Source organism: Euprymna scolopes, chromosome 29 (assembly GCF_053919585.1).
Source record: "Euprymna scolopes isolate OS-2025 chromosome 29, ASM5391958v1, whole genome shotgun sequence".
NCBI classification, from domain to species: Eukaryota; Metazoa; Mollusca; class Cephalopoda; order Sepiida; family Sepiolidae; genus Euprymna; species Euprymna scolopes.
In genome coordinates this window covers 48652732-48674441 of record NC_136510.1, presented here as the reverse complement: position 1 = coordinate 48674441, position 21710 = coordinate 48652732, and the positions used below count along the sequence as shown (strand labels likewise).

Here is a 21710-nt window from a genome sequence, read left to right as displayed (position 1 = left end):
GTGATAAAAAAAAAATGTTAAAAAGAAAAAAAAAAAAAAAATAGACAAGGAAAGAAAACATGTAGCCACCAAAAATCGAACTACCCATTTTAATGCGCCTGTTTGTTAATCGTATTCTTATATTCTAAGATAGGAAAGTATATGAACAAACACAAATGGAGATATAAAAACATGTAAAAACTAAATGCATCTGGCAGGAAAGAGATTATGTTGTTATTGAAATTCTATAAGGAGAAAAATAGGAAAGTAACAAATGTGAATAGTAACAATCAGGTTATTACTTGGTCAATTCTGGAAAATTAGAAGCGTTGGAAAAAAATGTAGGAAGTACTGAAAACAAATGAAATTGGTGCATATTTTCCAAAAAAATACACATCAAGATTCAACCTAAAATGTGAGCCAAGTTAAATTCTATATATCACTTGCTTTAACAGAGCTATAATGTCTGAATGCACATGGGGAGGGGGCGTCGATTTTATTATATAGATATGTACACAAAAACGTATTATTACAAAATAAAGTTCTAGATTTTAAAGGAGAGTTTACAGAATGGCAAAAGCAAAGCAAAATCATTTTTAGCTTTGCCATGACCCACCCCCCGTTCAATGTAAACCAAGATATAGCCTTAATATTTTCTGCTTCCCAGCATGGTTTTTAAGTCTAATGTTAACAAATTCTTGTTCAGCCACACCATTAAGTAATCAATTTCAGCCAAGATCCAACAATAGTTTGCAATTCTCAAGGTGTTTGTCTTACAATCCAGAAGCCATCAACCCTTGTCCTTGAGTAGTGACACATTAGTATATTATAAAAAAAAATTTAAAAAAAGATTGCTTAACTTTGTATCCTGAGAAACGAAAGCATTACAAAAAACATTTGTAATTTTGTTAGATTCTTAAATAAAAATTATTTACAAGAGGGCACACTTCCATTTCAATATCCACTAGTTTATATTTGCTCAAAAGGAGCCATGTTGGTACAATACCTAGCTATGTCAATGTCTATCTATTATCTAGATTGCTTCTACCAGCTAGCACAAAGAAAAATATTGGTGAAATTTAGTGGGGAAACAAAAATGCTACTTGCATAACTACATCAAATGTATTTACATATTTTTTTTTAGTAAAAAAAAAAAAAAAAAAAAAAAAAAAAAAAAAAACAATGAATTATTTCAAAACAATTATTTTTGCTTAAAAACAGTACATTTAAGTCTACTTTGTTGCAGATTATAAAAAAAGGTTGATATTTACATAAATTTTTGTTTATATGCTATGTTATTCTTTTTTTTAATTTATAAAAACATGTATCCAGTTCTAAAATAAAATCTTTTATATTTATGAGAGATTCAAATTCTGGTATTGACATTGTAACTACTGCCTTAGTTTTGTACCCTGCCTATTCCTTTTTTATCAACCAATTACAAGTTTATATTTGTGTATGAATTCAAACATTTTTCATAATACCTAGATAATGCAATAGTAGGCAACATCTTTTCTAGGAGTAAAACAGAATGAGTCACTAAATGATTTCTCAGCTTAAAAGTAAAGCTGAATCAAACATAAAAATAGATTCTGAATTGACCCAGAATTTAACCAACTGAAATTTATACGAACTGGTCTTAAACTTTGAACTATTCAGGTAGAACAGCAAAATGTGGCTGAATCAAAAATAAACTTTAGAAGTGGAAGATAAACACTGACAGACACACGACCCATTTCTCGGCATTGCCAAGGAGATAAAAAAAATGTTAAGCTAGAAAAATATTAAATATTGAATTGCTAAGTACCAATGTTGATCACTGGAAGTATGGGACAAAACCACAATAGATTTGGTAAGAATTCCCTTACCCATAAAAGTTTTTTCTAAAATGAAACTGATTATCTGGTGCATCATCATATAAGTCACATAAAATAGTGGCTACAAAGAAACTGCTGAAAAATTTAAACAGATGTTATATATTAAAAAATTTAAACAGATGTTATATATTAAAAAATTTAAACAGATGTTATATATTAAAAAATTGAATGCAGAAAGAAATAACTCCTGCAAATTTTTGAAAAATAAATAAAAATAAGGTATTGACAGAATTGTTTAACCATAACACCCGAGGTTAAATTGCTGTCTCCATTAGTCTATAAGGATGCACATTGTTTTCAAGTGTAGCTGTGTAAAGTTTGCTACTAAGTTTTGTGAGTGAATATCTTTCTAAGCAACGTTAGTATTTCATCCGGGCCTTGATAAGTGCTGACCACTGTGTAAAAAAAAAAAAAAAAAAAAAAAATCCAGATCAATAAAGTGCAGAAGATTGTTTAGGAAGCCATTGCTGATACTGTGAGTTGACTAATTGTTAATTAGTAGTTAATATTTTTATGCTTATGCCTCTACGTTACCATAGAAATTATTTTGATAGCATTTTCAAGTTGAATTTTTTTTTTTTTTTTTTTTTACTATAATATTTTGTTTGGATATAAAATTGTTAGATAAAAGTACAAAATAGTAAGAAAGACCCCCCCCCCTCCCCATTGCCATGTTAAGAATCACTTTTGAAATAATGTTATTTCGTCACAGTACCGTAGATGCTAGATAAAAGGTAACCCAGTTAAAACAATATTGCTACGCCTAAAGAAATATTTAAACTAAAAGAATATAATTAGTTATCATGGAACTGTAAGCAAGATTATTGATTTAAAAATCATACTGTGTGGTGAAAAATAAAGAAAATAAAAATCACCATGAAAGTGTTCACGCTGTTAATAAATAAACATCTACTTTGATTTCTCGTTTTTAAGCTAAGAGATCAGTTTTAGTGTTTTTTTTTTTGGTTTTATTTACATATATATACTTTTGGATGCTAAAATCAACATCGTGTGTCTACAGTTTGATGTCAGTGTCAGAACTGTACACACAAAATTATTCGTGAAGAACTGAAGATGTAGAAGATTTGTGTGAAGTTTGTCTGAAGGGTGCTCAGAGAAGATAAAGACGTTGTCACGACAGCAAAGAGATGGTAGAGCTGATCAGTTCAGAGGCCACGTTAAACAAATGATGACTTTGTTCCATGTGATTCCCTAAGCTGAAGAAAAACCTTAGAGGCTGTCATTATTAGACAATTGAGATGAAAAAGACTGATGACGGTCATTGACACGCTCACACAAGAGGACATGGGGTTTTCCAGAAGTTATACATTGCAGCCAGAGGAGATTTCTTCTAAGTAAGGGGACTAGAGTTTCATGCGTGTATTATCAATAAAAGTGCCGATACGAAAAAAATCTGGAAACTTATTTAAGGCACCTCATAGATATACAAAAGTTAAGACAAAATTGTTTTTATATTGGAGATAAACACTACAAATAAATAACGATATTAAAAAGTTACGTAAAAAAATTTTTTTAAAAATAAAGAAAAGCTGAAGAATGTGTGAGGTAAGAGGGCTTTACAAATACATTTAAAATAGTAAACTTTTTGGTTCCCCGACAAAAAGAAGGTGGACCTGTAAATTCACCCTTGTCCGTTTGTCTGTCCACACATTTCCCAATAACTAGTCCTGGGAATTTTTTGAAATTTTGCACAAACATTAAACATATGAGTAAAAAAGTAACAGAATGGATTTTCTGGGAAAGCTTGGTATTTTGTTATCTTTTCCTCCCGGCTCCGTTTAAGTCAGTATTATTAAGGACACTGACTTTACCTAGCATTACTACTTTCTTCCATTTTCCCTTTATCACCACGTTGTTTAATAGTCTTTATTTTTTTTGTATATAGTTGTAAGAACAAGTATCATTTTCATGTGTACTCTTAAATCTAAGAAACTCTCTCAAAGGAGCCATTATTCTAAAAGAAACCCATTTAAAAAAAAAATTAAAAAAAAAAATTAAAAAAATGGGGGTTAAATTTTATCCTTTGCTCCTTTCAGTTTTGAGATTCTATTTTATTTCATGTGATTATGTCAACACCCTGGTAATATCTGGAAAAGTTTAAAATATTTTAGATTTTAAAGATTTCACTTTACTATGGTGAGTACTGATACTAAAAGCTTAATTTATAAACTTATACCAATTTTTGAACACTTTAGAAGTAATAAAGGACTTTAGAGGAAGATCGATAAATAAAGACCTGGCCAGACATAAGTTAGTTTGAAAGTCAATTTCTAAAAGTGGTCCAACACATTCCAGAATGTAAAACAAACATTAAACAAATGAATATCACTTATATGCAACACTATCACACATGTAAAAGAAAACATACTTTCTCTTGGTTTTTGCATATCTAAATATTTTTTAATTGTATGCAATAGACAAACTGAATGAAGTCCATTTCAAAGTGGATTTTCCAGTCATTATGTGGCATTGTGGGAGAAAACAAACAAAAAATGCACATATAACATACAATTTGTATTATATGGACATACAATCAAGCAAGGCAGTTATTTTATAAACATCAAACATTTTATTGCCTTGTCTATTCACAGGAAAATTGTGTTGCTAAAGAAAACGTTCAGAGACAGAATGTTAGATATGTGTATATGTTGATATAATTCTATGTACAGAATTTATCCTCTAAACTAATTAACCGGTCATTATGAATTTTGAACACAGCTGCTAGGCTATGTACAAAATTGTGATTTATGCGAGTTATTTAATTTAACACAATTTAGTTTTATACAAGGGAGGAGGCACTCATGAAAATTCAGATACCTCAGATTTTTATGAAATGTTAATCAGTATCGATTGTCAATTACTATTGTTCAAATTTGAGTTTATTAAGAGTATTTTGAGGGGTTTTAAGGGATAACATGGATACAACCGCCCTTTTGAAACTTCAGATATGTTAGATTCACACCGAATTTGGCCTATAATCATTAGACACCAATTAAAAAAAAAAAATGATTCCCTGAATTTCAATTTCTTGAGACCTAGAAATAACTAGAGACATTTTCTAAAATCAGAATCATGTGAAGGATTTTTGATCAAAATTAGAAAATGGATTTTAAATATAACTGTTTAAAAGCGTTATATATTTAATTTTTATAATTCAAAACTATTTGGCGAGGGGGGGGGGTAATTTCTTCTAGTATATCAAAAATAGAACTAATATTTAATGCTTTAAATTTAACAAATCTATTTCATCTGAATAAGTCAGGTTTTCTTTTTTTTCATTAACCTAAGGAATACTGAAGCAGCATTCACCCTGGATGGGTGGAATCAGCTCCCTCTGAAAGAGAAATTTTCTTGGGAAACTGATTCCCAGTATATTCCCATTATATCTTCATTATACTGATTCCCAGTATATCTTCATTAAAGGAGATAATATTTGTTTGTCAAGGAAGTGTCAACATCCTACATAATATGCCTGGAATTCTCAAATGGCCATTTATGTGTCCTTTATAGTATCAGACCTGACAGAATGGTTAATTGTAAGTATAGACCGTTTCATACCCTTGAAAAAATTCCAGCAAAAACCTAACAGCCAGCCGTGGTTTTCTCCAGAATGTGCTGCTGCCATTGTGCACAGAAATCACTTTTTCCATTGCTTCCAACATAATAGATGTACTGAGACTAAAGCTGCTTTCAGGACTGCCAGTAATCACCGTAAAAAAGTTATAAAGAACGCAAGAGAGTTATATGCTCAGTCCATTAAGTCCAAAGCAGCTGAGCAACGGCTTGGTTCCCACCAGTTTTGGCAAATAGCAAACAGAATCCTGAACAGAAACATGTGCTCTATATCCCAACTATCATTAATGGACCTGAAGTAATCTCGTCAGCATCAGACAAAGCCAAACTCTTTGCCAAGAACTTTGCAGCTAATTCTACCCTTTGTGACCAAGGCCGCCAACCTCCAATATTTCCTCCTGTATCAGAAAACATGCTACGTGATATACAAATATCTGTACGTGATGTTGCCAAGCTAATTAAAAACCTTGATTCCAGTAAAGCAACCGGCCCTGATGGTATTCCAATTATAGTACTCAAAAGACTTCAACCAGAACTAGCGCCCATCCTCACAAAACTGTTTAAACGTTGTCTTAAGGAGAATTGCTTCCCATCACCCTGGAAAATCTCATCAGTATGCCCTGTATTTTAGAATTCAGGTGATAAGTCATCTCCCTTTCAGTACAGGCCAATAAGTCTCCTGTGCGTCATGAGTAAGTTGCTGGAATCTGCGTTAAATAGAGAAGTAATCAACCATCTCAGCAAAAATAACCTTCTTAGTGACACACAATATGGTTTCCATTCTGCTAGATCTACAGTAGATGTGCTTACAATTATATCTCATAGGATTAGTGAATCTCTCGACGGAAGCTTCCTTTCTAGGGCAATTGCTCTTGACATATCAAAGGCCTTTGATAGAGTATGGCATAAAGGTTTACTTCACAAGATCTCCATCTATGGTATAACTCGAAATGTTTTCTCAATTATTAAATCATTTCTCTCTGATAGGTTCATAAGAGTAGTGGTTGATGGGCAGAAATCAGAAGCTCTCAGTATTAATGCTGGAGCCCCTCAGGGGTCTATCCTGGGCCCAACTCTCTTCTTGATCTATATTAATTATCTTCCAAATTACATCCTTACATCATTCATAGACATTTATGCTGATGACACTACTATCTATGGTAGCACATCTAAGACCGTAAACGACCAAGTTCTGATTCTCTCTCCTCTGATCTTGAGCCTGTGGTACAATGAGGAAAGGAGTAGCTGGTTACTTTTAATGCATCTAAAACCAAGCTTTTATCTTTACATCATCAACGCTCTGATCCCCATCTGGCATCAATTGAAATGAATGGCTCTCGTCTTGGGGAGGCCTCCGGTTTTGACGAGCTTCTAGGCTGGACTTTTACTCCTGATCTTAAGTGGAACACATACATTAAATTCGTTGCCAAGGCCGCTGGAAAAATAATGGGATCCTATCGATCCAGTAGATATCTCATTGCTGATACAATTCTCTATCTATATAAAAGCCAGGTACGTGCAAGGATGGAGTACTGTTGCCACATTTGGGCAGGAGCTGCTAGAAAGGACTTATCCTGCCTTGATAGAGTTCAAAATAGACTTTGTAGCCTCGTAGGGGATGTCCTTTTCTCTCAGAAGCAATGTTGCAAGTTTGCTTTATCGTTATTTTCATGGCAAGTGCTCGGCTGAGCTCCAATCTATGGTCTCCCCTCGCCAAACTTTCACAAGAAACATCCGTCTAGCAGAAATCACTATCAATAATTTTCTCCACTCTTTATCTGTACCTAAACCTAAACGTAGATTCCATGAGCAAAGCTTCTTTATTAGAACTGCATGCCTATGGAATTGCCTTCGTTTTCCTGCTTTCCAGCCGATTACAATCGGGTTGTATTCAAGTCTATGTTAAAGAGCATCTCTCCTCTCTCTCTGGCTCTTTCATACTCTCTCTATTTTCTCTCTCTGTGTCTCTATTAGATAGTAGATCGAGAGAGAGAGGGAGAGGGTGGGAGGAGGTCAGAGAGATATTTTTGTAGTAAATCCACGTTGCAGGAAGTGACGTTTCATCTAACCGGATGTCATGTGATGCTACGTGGCAAGGTTGGTGAAACGTTGAGTCTCTCAGAAAATGCCAAGCCGAGCAGAAGTCTAAAATGGTTCTCTCCTAAGTAAGGGGGGAGATGCGCGCCCCAGACGTGGGACGTGGTAGGTACCCACAGTGGAGACCATCGATGGCGACATCTGCAGATCATGCCTGGGAGAATAAAAGGTTGAAAACCCAACATCTGTCTTCATCTTGTGTATTCCGGCGAAAACAGCAAGAGAGCTCCACCCAGATGAAGACTCTCCCAGAGCAGCAAAACCAGGTATGAACTTCTATATATAAACACATACATCCACAAGTGTCCTAACCACCAGACAAACGGTTTAAGGGATCTTGGGTCCCGTTCTCTCGTCTCTTAACACTTGTAATATCTCTCTCATCGTCATAAACTTTTTCTCTTCATTAGTAAAATGGACACGTCATCACCAGGGTACCAGTATCCCTCAAGTAAAGTGTCAAAGTCCAAATCCGTTTCTTCTCCCTCCCTTATGTAACATCTAATGTAAACAAGTTTTTGATGATCCGTTCCATATAAGTTAACAAATTTACCAAATTTCCATTACTAATGATTACTATATTGTCCAATTTCTACTGTACACTCTTTAACCCTTATCCTCGAATGGCCTCAAGGTCTTGATAAGTGGTGATGCCTATGTAAAAAAAAAAAAAAAAAATCTAGTACTGATCTTTCTTGTTGTTTAACCTTGCAGATCTAATGAGAACTGATGTGTCAATGTGATTATGCCGTATGCAAATAGCATAGGTTGTTGCATTACACGTTCCATTTTATTTTGTGTCCATCTTCAGAAAATAAACTTATTTATGACTTGACATTGTACCAATTTACTCAGACAAAATTTATAAACCTGTCCTGGGATAGGTATTCCAGCGAGTATATCAAGAGCATGTCACTACTTGCAACTTGCTGGCATAATTAATTTTGGGCTCATTAGATATAGTGTCCTTATAACTCAAGCAATTTTTAATACCTACTAGCAAAAAAAGTTGTAATTAGTGATGACCCTTATATAGTGACAGCCTACCTAGAATTACAGCATAAAGAGCTGCTATTTTGAAAATATGTCAAGGGAGAATAACTATAAACAGAGGAGTGGCAAAAAGAGTAAATCTACAAATGAAATATGCTTTGGACTTCAACTTGTATAATAAAGATTAATTCTTTTTTCATAAATATCTTAAACCAAAAAATATTTCATTATATCTAAAAACTTATGTGGACATACAGATCTTTGTAAAACAATGCTACCAATTTTGGTAGCACCATTAAGTCATTGAATTATGACTAATCAAAACTTGTTGGAAATTGGAACATTTGTAGTTTTGTTTGCTGTTGGTCTAAAAGCCAAATTAGGGTAAAACTTGCAGAGAACGCACGGTTTTACAGTTGTTTTAAAAATGGAACGGAAATTTAAATTCCGTTCCGTTTTAACCTTTTTTAAAGTGTGCATGCACCCGAAAGTAATCAACAATTGTACTTTTTATAAATAATTAAAAAAAAAAAATTAACAAAAACGAAATAATTTTTAAACAAAAAAAGTCCATTTGGTATGCCTTAGTATTTTTCTTTGTTTTTTTTTTTTGTTTTTACATAAGCCTAACACCATTCACATTGGAAATGTCGACTTTTATAGGTTTTGGGGTATGCTTACAAATAAACATCCCCAACTTCCCCATGTTAAGAGTGGCCTTTGGAATAGACACCCCAAACATCTCCATGTTAAGAACAGCTTTTGGAATTTGGTACTTCGGACAGATGACCGTTTTGGGCAAGAGGAGAAACCTACTAAAATCTTAATCCCAAAATTTTACTACTGCATAAAAATTCTTATATTTGTAACTCATGCACCTATCGATGGTCATGTTATCCATTTAAAAATTTTATTTTATCAATTACTTTCGATTTTTGGGGGCATATGTGGAATTAAAAGAAAAGATTTAAACTGAACAAAATTTAAATTTCCATTCCATTTTTCAAACAATCGTACAAAACAGCATTCTCCATAAATTTTACCAAAATTAGTGTATAGTTAAAAATGCAGGTCTTAAACAAGTAGAAAAATTTTCACAAGTATACCTTGTGGTATATGAAAATTAGTCATAGTTTAAACAAAATCTCATTACCTCTCGAAAAAAAAAAATGCAAATTTTTTTCTTTCAATATTAAAGCAGTAATATTAAATGTAAAAATACAATATAAATCCGAATTTGGATCATGTAAAAAAAAAAAAAAAAAAAAAAAAACACAGACCAAAAAATGTAATAGGACAAAAATTTAATTCAACTTTGATTTTTTTTGTAAAAGACAACTTAAAACCCTATATTAAGTCCACCATATTTATCAATGGCCCCTTTTCTTTAGGATTGAGTTTTTATTTTATAAGCATAGAGACAATATTGTGCATATTAGTTTGAAAAATAACATTGAAATCAATTCCCCCAGTCGAGAAGGATTATGGAAAAGTGTTCAATGAAAATGTGCAACAACCAAGATAGGAATAAAATTTACGAACTTTGATGTATTTTTGATGAAAATTGGTTACAGATATATCATGTTAAAGTTCATGTCTGATTATAGTTAAGATTAGTGGCCTGTATGAAAATACTAGAGGCTGCATGGTCACCTTCACCTTTGTCACTTTCCCTTAGTTAAGGGTAAAATAGTTCAAGTCTTGGCAGAGCAAACTCATCTAAGAAAAAAGAACCTTAAAAATAAAGCCAAACGCTTCTTTGCTTATCCTAATATTTAATTTAACTTTGTCAATAGACAAAAAATCTAATAAGATCAATAGCATAGCTAAGTAGGTGGGCATGAAAATTAATGCAACCAAAACAAACCGACTCAACAGCAAAATTGTGGAAGAGATCAAACAGTTCAAATACCATGGCTATGGGTTAGGGGAAAGAGGAGATTCTCATTTGAATTTGTCAAGAGCAAGTTGCTTTCTCTCATCTTCAAAAGTGTCTCTGGGCCTGCTAAGAGATCAAACTTTCAACCAAAACCCACATCTACCAATCCTGAACCATTCTATTCTCGAAACTACCAAACCTGGCACACATAGAAGGAAAACTGTGCTAGTTTGTGCACATTCTCTGTTGTATGCCAGTTTAGTTCACTTGCCAATTAGTGGCTCTGAATACACCCACTGGCTGGAAGAGATGAAGAGGTTAGCAGCTTAAAACCTGGCTGTCAATGGTCAAAGTAGATCTGGAGTTGGTTTCAGGCCCTTGAACCTTTGGTGTTTGTTGTTGGAATCAAGAGTGGTTCATGCATATAAAGGACTGTGCCACCGATCGACATGGATAGATTGTGCTGGTGTGAGATATGAATTCATCTAGAGCTGGCTAAACTCACATCAGATAAAGTACTTCAGACTTTAATAATGTCAGAAGTGCAGTTAGAGATTGGGTAACACTTGTCTCATTGTAAATTCATCAAATAACCTCTTGAGGCAGGAGGAAGCTAAGTTTTATTTGAGTTCTAAGTACATAATGTGAAATTAATTTTTCACAAATAATTACCAAAAATTCCTGATCAACAATTTTTTTTTTTTAAATACTAATGAGTCATTGCTTATCAAAGTCCGAAGGCCATTCAGGGTCAAAGGTTAATGAGATTGTTAGTTAGCAATGAATAACACTTTTAAGATTGGCCATCATCATTAAAAAAGAGATGACAGTGGTCTTGGTTAACGACACAGACTGACAACCTGGGTGTCCTAAGTTTTAATCCAGTTCGTTCCACAAAAAAACTCAAAAAAACAAACAACAAAAAAAAACACTTTCACTAAGGATGTTGGCAATGGCAATCTTCACGTGGTCTTTCCTGTAATCCACAATGTATTTCTAGAAAGCAATCTGACTAGAAAAATATTGAGGAAATGTCCACAATAAAATATTTGGATCCATACAATATGATGATCATGAAAAAAATTTAGTACCTTAATCTTTAAATAGTAACATCCAGTCTATAAATAACATAACAAAAAGACTAGGAACAAATATTTATATATTTAATATCTGGCTGAAACTGAAATTATACTATTACTATTATTGTACTATCCTTTAATGCTCAATTCGGCATGTGGGTGGATAGTATCTGTTCTGTTGCCATCAGACGATCCCCCTAAGCATTATCTCCAACCTGTGGGTGGAAAGAGGCAATACATGTTCATTTGTTAAAGCATCCTCTTAGGCTAGCAAAGATTTGTTAGTTGTAATAATTCAGTTTAAAAACATTCCAACTCACTACTTGGAACTTTAGATTCTTCACTTTATGGAGTTTACTCATCCACATTGAGAAACTCTGGATGTTACATAGAAATATTGCCCTACTGTAACCCCATATATTTTTTTTACTTATACTTAAATCATAATGTAAGTTGTGATTTACCTATCACAGGGCAGGTATTTTTTTTTTTTAAATAAATCTCTAAATTATTATCTCCTTCCTATGGCAGGAAGATATGACAAGTCAGAAAGTGAGATTGAAGAGCCAGCACCCCAGAGGAAGTGATGCGCCTCTATCTGCACTGCCCAGCAAAGGCACATCAGACAATTATCAATAAACTCATCACTTCTCAAAGAGAAAGAAAAGCCTGGCAGGGTTTATCTCTTAGGACAAGCAATATACCACAGTCAACAGGAGGAAAAGGTCATTTCAAAAATTGTCTAGATTCTGTTGAATTTGGTGCTAAGGTGAAAAAAAAAATCTTGAATTCTATACATTTACAAATTTTGTTGTTACGCTGGATCAGTCACAATTGTACGTCAAGGTGTGAGGATGGGGTAACAAGACATTTGGAACATTATCCAACAGGGACACAATAAAGCAAATATCCTTAAAAAGATCATACAAAATGGTGGTTAAACTTTAAAAACCTTTGAATTAGGTACTGCAAAAAGAAAAAAAAAAAAAAAAGTTTTTTTTTTTTTAAATGAATTAAAATCTATTAAAATCCATTATTCTTTTTTTTTCCCCAAAAAAAAAAGATAAAAGCCTGAATTTTATATGAAAGCAAAGTAATATAAAACCTTTTCTACTATTTTTAATAGAATTTTAAAAACATTCACCACCATTTTTGTCATGATGGATAACATTTGAATATTTTTGTTTTTTTTAAAACCAATTTTTTTTTTAACCAATTAATTTATTTTTGGTCTAAAGATTTAGGATGATTGACTATAAGAATATGCAAAAATATAACATAAGTACCTGAATTTCAAATAATTCCATTTTTCTTTTTTATTTCACTATAGGTTTCACATGGCTAAATTAAAAAATTCAATGATAGTTTGGAAGAAACTATGGTAGCCTTTACAAGACAAAATAAGTTCATTTAGTCCTGTAAATTTCCATGTATTTTTAATGTTTTTTGACGATTAAGTGAAGAATCAACTTTACAAGGGTTTAATTCTTTTCTTCATAAGCGATATATATATATATATATATATATATATATATATATATATGTTGCCTACACAAACCCTGAAGTTAAGCAACAATGAGATTGGCCAGTACCAGATGGGTGACCATTTTGGGAATGCTAGGCATCGTATGTGTTGGCGACAACTCCTGCATCTAGTATCACACTTGGTCGTCTTAACCCTGTCTTGCCATCAGGACCAAGTGTTTCTGGATGAGAGAGTACAGTAAATGCAAGTCCCCCACACTTTAAACTAAGTCAAGCACAAGTCACAGCAAAAAAAAAAAGAGGAAGATAACTAAATATGAACAACTTATGGTGAGGTAATATGTAACAAATTGCTGAAAGAATTATATTTTTAGCAAAATGCGCAGTTATTTATCAATTTTTTCTTTTTTAGTATCAATTCTTCAACGCATTTTCTATTTAATGGCATGTTAGCAATATTGGGCTCACTAAAAGAAAATGAATAATTTATTTTTCAAAGATCTAAAAGTAGTGTTTTTCATAAAAATGAAAATAATTTTTTTTGCTAATCTGAAATTCATATTCAACGAATTTCATACTTCAAAAACAAAAAAACATGAAAAAATTCAACATTCGGATTTTCAACCTTAAAATCTGACATGTGCATAGTTTTTATTTTTTATTATCTACAATCCTTACTCTCCCTACAATACAATTTGTTCAGTTTCAGCTGATTATTTTAAGCATATTTGTAACCTTAAATAAGGGGGGGGGGGTAGGCAAAAAAAAAATCTATACATCAATAGCGATTATGGAAAAAAAAAAAAAAAAAAAGTACACCATTATAAAGTTTATTCTTCACTTAATTGGTGAAAATTTTTCATTGATTGGATAATGACTTGATTTTTGGTAGATTTTTTAAAGAGAGACACCATAAAAAAATACTCCCTTCTTTCATTTTGTCCATGCATACCTTGAATGAAACAAATAAATTCAAGGTAAAAATGAGTTTTTACTTACTGCTCTGTTCTCTAAATCAATTTTATTTCCTATTACAACGAAGGGAAAATTCTCTGGATCTCGTGGACTGGCTTGTATAAGGAATTCATCTCTCCAACCTTCCAACGATTTGAAAGTATTTTGTGCCGTTACATCAAAAACTAGCACACAGCAGTCTGCTCCTCTGTAAAAAGCGACACCAAGGCTCTGAAACCTTTCTTGGCCAGCCGTGTCCCAGATCTGAAATAAAGATTTAAACAATTTAGAAAATAACATATAAAACATAGGTTTTAATGATTAAAGAATTTTGGACATTATTAAGTTTTTATTAACTTGTAATAATGTAACATTTTTATTGTATATGCTCTATACAGAATAACTTGAGTTTACAATCATTTTGATTAAATGCCTAAACAAAAATGTAACAATCACTTTTTTAATTTAGGCATGTGTGTAATTGTAATTATATAATATCTTCTATTATATAAAAGCAATTTTGTATGTGTGCGTGAGTTCATTTCTATATACTCTGAAATGGCTGGGTCAATTTTTATGAAATTTCACTTAAATGTTCTTAGGTTTTGTATCAGAATGTCTTTGATAAGTATTGATAATCAAAAAAAAAAAAAAAAAAAAATCAGATGAAAGAAGGATGGCAATTTTTACCAAAGTTAACACCTTATGCAGTCTAACATCACATTTGAGATTTTATTACCACAGAAGCAGAAAAGGCCCTCGCATATAAAATCAACAGTAGGTTCTTTGATATAACAGGGACGCGTTTGAAGTGAAGGTTCCTGTTTAAAGCACAATTGTACCATGATACTTGACTTTTTCATTTTAAACTTTAAAATAATTTTAATGAAAATAATTTTATAAAATTGACAGTTTCTCTACAGTGCAATGTAAACTACAATGTATTATGGACTAACACTACGGCAAGGTAGGTGAAGCTTTCTCCTGATGCACCATAGTGGGTCCACAACTAAAGTCCGCAATTAATTGATTTGACTGAAAAATAGGCGATTTCACTGGTTTTGATAACAAAATATGAGAGGGTGAAACATTCATTGATCCTTATTCAATTCTGGGCAACATTGTATCTCTTCCATTTTATTAAAAAAAAAAAAAAAAAAAAAATTCTTTGCTTGATTATACCTTTTTATTTTTTTTAGTTATGTTTTTTTCTCTGTCAAAATAAAAAATGTTCCATATCTATGACAAAGCTTAAATACCCTTTGAGAGAATGTAACTCGTAATAAAGCTAATAGCTACATTGATTTTACAACCATTACCCAAGCTCACTGCCTCACTAAGAACTTTATAAACTCTAGCTTAATTTATCAGCATCTACAAACGCATAACTGCTCTTCCCCTGATTTAAGACAAATTTTAGTTAATAGTACAAAAATACATCCTGAAGGTAATTAAAATTTTAAATATTCAAAGCTATTTTTATTCAAATCCAATCTACAATTAATAACACGGAATTTGAACGGAATTTCGAATGGAACTCTTTTACTTCACGAGGGTAGCATGCTCTTGTTCCATCAGCCATGAAAGTTGAAAGGTTCAATCTTCATTGTGGGCGGCCAAAAAATACAATTGTGAATTACTTGGGACCTCTCTATCCAGTCATGGCTGATGGAACAAGAGCATGCTACCACCGTGAAGTAAATAAAGGATTCCGCACGAAATTCCATCCAAATTCCCGAGTTCAACAAGATACACCTGAAGATGGTTGAAGGTTACATCAACTGAAACGTTGTGAAAATCGCATTCAAGATGAGAACAGTAGTACGATGAGTTTCATATTTGACAACAGTGAGATCAGATGAGAATTTTAAGATTACCTTTTTTTTTTTTTTTTTTTACATTGCATCTTCAATAATCTGACAATTCCCATTAAAAAAAAAAAAAAAAGTGTTGGGGGGGGGATAACATACATATGATAATTAACATGTTTGCTTTTGCACCAAGCTTTTCTTCCTAGTTAAAAACTTCATTCATAAACATTGCTTGATATCAAACTTTCTTTTAATGCTTGGCCATAGTCATGAAGGCAAACGAAAAAAGTAAATCGCATATTGGTCACTCATAAAATTTTACTGTCAAAATAAAAAATGTCTTCAACTCATGACACAAAGTTATGTTTAATTTACTAGCAATGAAACTTTATGGCCAGTTTGATCATATTGTCTCCATTTGTTTTCAGGACACATGTATACCATGTCTGCTTTTCCTTCACTTATAAAAAAGATCTGGGTAATTCTTACAGTAAAATTCTCAGAAATATTTCAAATATGATTTGCTTTTAGCCTTGCTTTATAAGCTACTCATAATGAATTTCTTTCAGATTCAGGCTTACCAGATATAAACATGGACAACAGTTAAAAAAAATCTATGCAGGGATTACATATTTTATCTGTTCATAAAACAAAACAGCTAGAAAAAGTGTCTATTAAAGAAAACATGGCAGCTCAAAAAAGAAAAGGGATTGTCAAAATCTAAAGCTATTGATTTTTCAAACAAGTAGGGTATCAAAGCTATTCACCAGTTTTATCCAAAGTATAGACACTTTCAGAAATGCTTCTCTGCCAATATCAAGTACACCTACCAACTCACCTAAATCTTTCATATGCATTCATTCACATTAGACTGACCACCACCACCTTTCAAATTGACAAGATACAGAGTTTGAATTTTTTTTTTTTTTTAGCTACAGTCTCACCAACAGGGCGAATGCCATTGCAACATTTCAAAGATTCCCATAAATAATTAAAAAAATTTTCATAGTTCATAATTTCAGTCATATTTTGGGTATAATTTTTGTTTTCACATAAAACTCAAAGATGCTTCAATTTAATTTCAATATTCAACTGGTGTATGTATGCAAAGATTAGGTTCACGTAAATTTCCAGAAAAGGCTAAAAATTAAGTGTTATGGAACTTTCCGATCAGAATTAGAGTAAGAATTATGTGCCCATTAGTGACACACAGGAAGTCGCTTATCTTATGTGGTGAATTAGAGATCTTTTTTTTTTTCAACTGAACCAGCTTGGATAATTGCTGCACAAGGAGGCGATAGAGTTGAATGTTTTATGTGTATACATGTATATAGAAAGAATAAACCTGAAAGATATTTTTTAAGATCCCAAATGTATTTTCAATTATTCTTTGTTTATAAAGTTTACAATGAAAGCTGTTATTGAAACATCAACAATAGTTGATAGAAACAAAAATGGGAACTTCAGCAACTATCTTACTGCTAAGACTACAGAAATTCAACCAATTCATTCTGCTGATTTAGTGGACTCATTGTGAGGATTGAAGAATAACTTGGTTAGGTTACATTTGTGTCTGGAAAAGAGTTTTGCATCACAGATCAGTCCAATGCCAAATTGCAAATCTGTTGAGTGGAAGCCTATCCTGGATCAGATGTAGGTGGTGTCTGATTCTGAGAGCTCTGTGGCAGCTCTTTTTGTGTGCATTTTCCTTTTCCTCCAGTATTGGTCTCTCCTCTCCCCATTCCTCTTGGAGAATGCCTTCACAGCACTTTCTTAATGGCTGCGGTCTTCAGCTATAGACTCTCAGCCTGCTAGGTCGATACTATCTGTCCTTATGTCTCACAGAGATTCTTGTAGCATAGAAGAGGTCTTTCTGTAGGTTTGGAACTAATGGCTATATATAACATTTAGTTTATCTCCGTGTATTGGGATCAATTTTTTTCTGTATTTCATTAATCAGTGATCTTACCTGCATTGTAACGAGCCTGTCTTCAACCATGACTTCTTTTGTTAAGAAATCAGCACCTATAGTTGCCTTGTATTGGTTGCTGAACTTCTTATTCACATATTGATTCATCAAAGATGTCTTACCAACTCTGAAAAGCAAGAGAAAAAGTCACTAGCTTCATATTTCTAAACAAGATCTTCAAGACAAATAAGAGTTTAATAATAAACACAGCACAGCATGTTATAAGCAAGCTGCTCTTACGAGGAGCGTGCAATAAGTAATGCCCCTGACCCACTTCCAGTTGTCTGATCTAGCTGAAATTTTGCATGTGCAATGATTTATATCTACGGATTATGTGGCAAATTACAGCTTTGAACTAATTGTGGTTTCTGTTTTACAGGTGTTTGAACTTAGTCAGGTACGAAATGGCGCACCTGTTTAATGTCAAGCAGCGATCTGTTTTTGTATTTGAAAGGACGCACACCACAGGAAACTTTTGATGAAATGAAAGAAACTTATGGTGATAATGCCCCCATCATATGACCTTGTAAAACACTGGCATCGTGAATTCAAATATGGCCGGAAGTCTATAGAAACAGCTCCCAGACCTAGTCGCCCCCCTTCTGCCATTGATGAGGCATCTGTCCGTCAAGTTGAGGCTGCCATTTTGGAAGATCGGCGCATTACTATTCACCAAATAGCCCAAGATGTCAAGATTAGTACAGGGTCTGTGGAAACTATCATTCATGACCATTTGCATATGCATAAGGTGTCTGCCAGATGGATTCCCAGGTTGTTCACACCATTCCAGAAGCGAGAATGCATTGAGTGCTCGAGGATGAATTTGGAGATGTGCCAAGAAGATGAGTCAAAGTTTTTCAAAAGACTGATTACACAGGATGAAACCTGGGTCCATCACTATGATCCAGAGACCAAAGCCCAGTCAATGCAGTGGAAGCACTTGAACTCACCACTTCCAAAGAAGGCAAGGGTGCAGCCCTCTGCTGGCAAGGTCATGCTCAGTCTTCTGGGACCAGGACGAAGTAGTGATGACAGATTTCCTGGCAAAGGGTACCACAATTACAGGAGCCTATTATGCTTCACTTTTGAGGAAATTAAGAGAAGCTATCAAAATCAAGAGGCAGGGCAAGATCAGCAAAAGTACCCTCCTCTTGCAGGACAACGCTCCGGTCTACAACTCGCATGCTGCCAGATCAGAAGCACGGGTGTGTGGTTATGAAATCTTTCCCCATCCTCCCTACTCTCCTGACCATGAGCCCTCTGACTTTCACCTCTTCCCAGCCATGAAGTTGTTTTTGAAAGGAAAGCGTTTCCCAGATGATGCAGCCTTGATTTCTGAAGTCACGTCGTGGTTGGAGGACCAACCTGGCATGTTCTACAAAAACGGTCAGAGCTGCATCAAACGATGGGAGAAATGCATAACTCTGGGTGGTTCCTATGTAGAGAAAGACTAATAACTGTGCCAAGTTTCGTTGCTCTACTGCTATGGAAGTGGGTCAGGGGCATTACTTATTGCACACCCCTCGTAGGATGTGTGTAGTTCACTTATATATAAAAAAAGGGGGGGGGGGCAAACAAACACTTCCTCTTTCCATAAGAGAAATAATCACCTAGCAGGGATTGTAATATAGACACTAAGGGGATTTGATTCATTTTAAAAATTGCAATAATCTTAGAGATTTATCTTTCTATAAAAATTTGTTTTTTCTATGAGAAAGTGCTTCATGCAAAATATTAAGTATTTTGGTGCCTAACCATAAATTTTTTTTATAGGCAAGATACTCCAATTTTTATTTTTTTTAATTGCTAATTATAAGATTCCAACCATAAATAGAATGATTTTTTTTTTTAAGAATATTAGTGTCTGCCATCAAATTTATTAAAGGGGTTAAATACAATTTCTTATTGTTAATGATTATGATATCAGAATTTTAACTGGGATAAGATACAATAGTATATGTATAAGAAAAAAAAAATCAAATGATACTATTTTTCTTTCATAAATAAAATGAGTCTTATAATAACATTTCTGGTAAACTGCCTCAAACGTTGCATATCATCAGTTTTCCAGACAATATCCAATTCTATTAACAAAGAAATAATAAGCAATAGAAAGAACAAAGGGTGGGGTGGGGTGAAATGGACATAACTAGTTCAAGCATCCAGTCAGGAGTAAGAGAGGTGAGATTAAAATTCTGAGTGAATAACTGAAAATACAAAACAGTCAAACAAGAGGAATAAAGAGAAGGAAAAATTCAGCAGCAAAATAACCTAAATAGTGATTCTTTTTGTGATTTTATTATAAACCCACCTTAGGATGGGTTTTGTAGCTAGTTGTATAGAAAAGATGTAATTTTGTCAATACATTTAAAAATACAATCAAAATAATTTTTTTAAATGACTGCCAAAGAAAAATGGTTTTAAAATAGTCCAAAAGAATCTTAAAATAGATAGATTTAGAACACACCACATTCAGAGATTTGAATAAAAAATAAATCACAAGTTATCACAATTTGAAGGCAGCATTTTAGTGTGACAACTGAATATGGTTCTTAATTGATGATAGACTAGCAAATAATAAATGCTTAATACATGAAGAGTACAAAGAGCAGATGTAATCAGAAAAAAAAAATGTGACAATCATTTTATCAGCAATTGAACTTAGGTCAACCATTTCATTATGAAAAGGGGGGAAAAATGTTACAGTTTAATGGTTACACAAGAATAGAAAACTCATGACTCAAAATACCGAGTTTTTTTTTTTTCATTGAAAGGAAGCTTTAGAGTTATTCACTAAATGAGTCATGTGTAATTTTAAAGACATTTTTTATTACATAAAAGACAATTTGATTCAAGATAAAGAGTCTACTATTAAAGTAGTAAGAACCATTTATTCATAACAATTCAAAGTAAAAAAAAAAATTCAGTACTTTGATTAAAAGTAAAGATATTAAAAGAGCATCATCTATATGTAAAATTAGATTATATATTTGTATATATTGGATTCACACAAATGTATTAACCGATCATTATGAATTTTGAAAGAGCTACTAGGTGTGGGCTATATTTAGTTTTATGCAAAGAAATTAACAACTAGGTGGAAGCTCTTTTTGAAAATTAAAGCACCCAAGATTGTGAAATTTTAATAGGTATTGGATATTAATTATTACTTAAATTTCAGTTTCTTTGGAGTATTTTAAAAAGGTCATAATACCAGCACAAGTTCCCATTTAAAAATTCAAATAGTTGAGATTCACTAAATTTCAATTGCTTCTTAATATCCCTTAAACATAAGCTTTAAATTTTAGACATTTTCTAAAACCAAAATCATATAATGGATTTTGATCAAAATTGGAACAAGGACATGAAGGTTTAATATCATGATTTTAATCTTTCTACGGGGGACTAAGGAATTTTACTCATCTTGGAACAAATATTCTTCCAATATCTTATTAAAATATAACCTTGTATTATTTGGCCAACTATTCTCAATGTTTCAGCTGATGTAGGCTCAGACATTTTTTCAAATAATTTTTATGTCAAATTCATGAACCTATACAGAATTTCCCTTTAATTCATAAAAGGGTAAATTATTCTCGTTTTGTTAATCATGACCAGGTGATTTTTAATTTTATATATAGTACTAGCGATATATATAGATTGCCTGTTAGCATTGAATCTTCATCTTTCAAAATATCTAGAACTAATTGTACTCAACACCTTTATTCATTGCGTCATAGGTTCATTTGGAAAAAAAAAAAATTCTTTGCACTTCTATCCGATCATAGCATTAATAATAATCTACTCCAATAAAATAAAGGATTCAATTTGAAAGTGTATAGATTCCCTAATTTGACAAGGTGCACCTGAAAAAAGTTGAAGGTTACATTTATCAAAATGTTGTAAAAATAACCAAATAGTTGGCTAAATAATCCAAATAATTTCAATTAGTAATTCAGAAATATAAAAATCATTTTAGACCATAAAACAAGC

At 32.8% G+C, this 21710-nt stretch overlaps 1 protein-coding gene across 2 annotated transcripts in view; it reads right to left on the bottom strand.

Moving 5' to 3' along the window:
• Positions 1-21710, bottom strand: part of LOC145252640 (ras-related protein Rab-7a) — an 86414-nt gene that overhangs the window by 8262 nt on the left and 56442 nt on the right. For both annotated transcript variants that reach the window (XM_080112375.1, XM_080112376.1), the window contains exons 3-4: positions 17718-17844; positions 13983-14201 (exon numbers count right to left, since the gene is read on the bottom strand). In XM_080112375.1, the coding sequence (XP_079968501.1) occupies positions 13983-14201; positions 17718-17844 (346 nt within the window). The remainder of the gene's footprint in view (positions 1-13982; positions 14202-17717; positions 17845-21710) is intronic.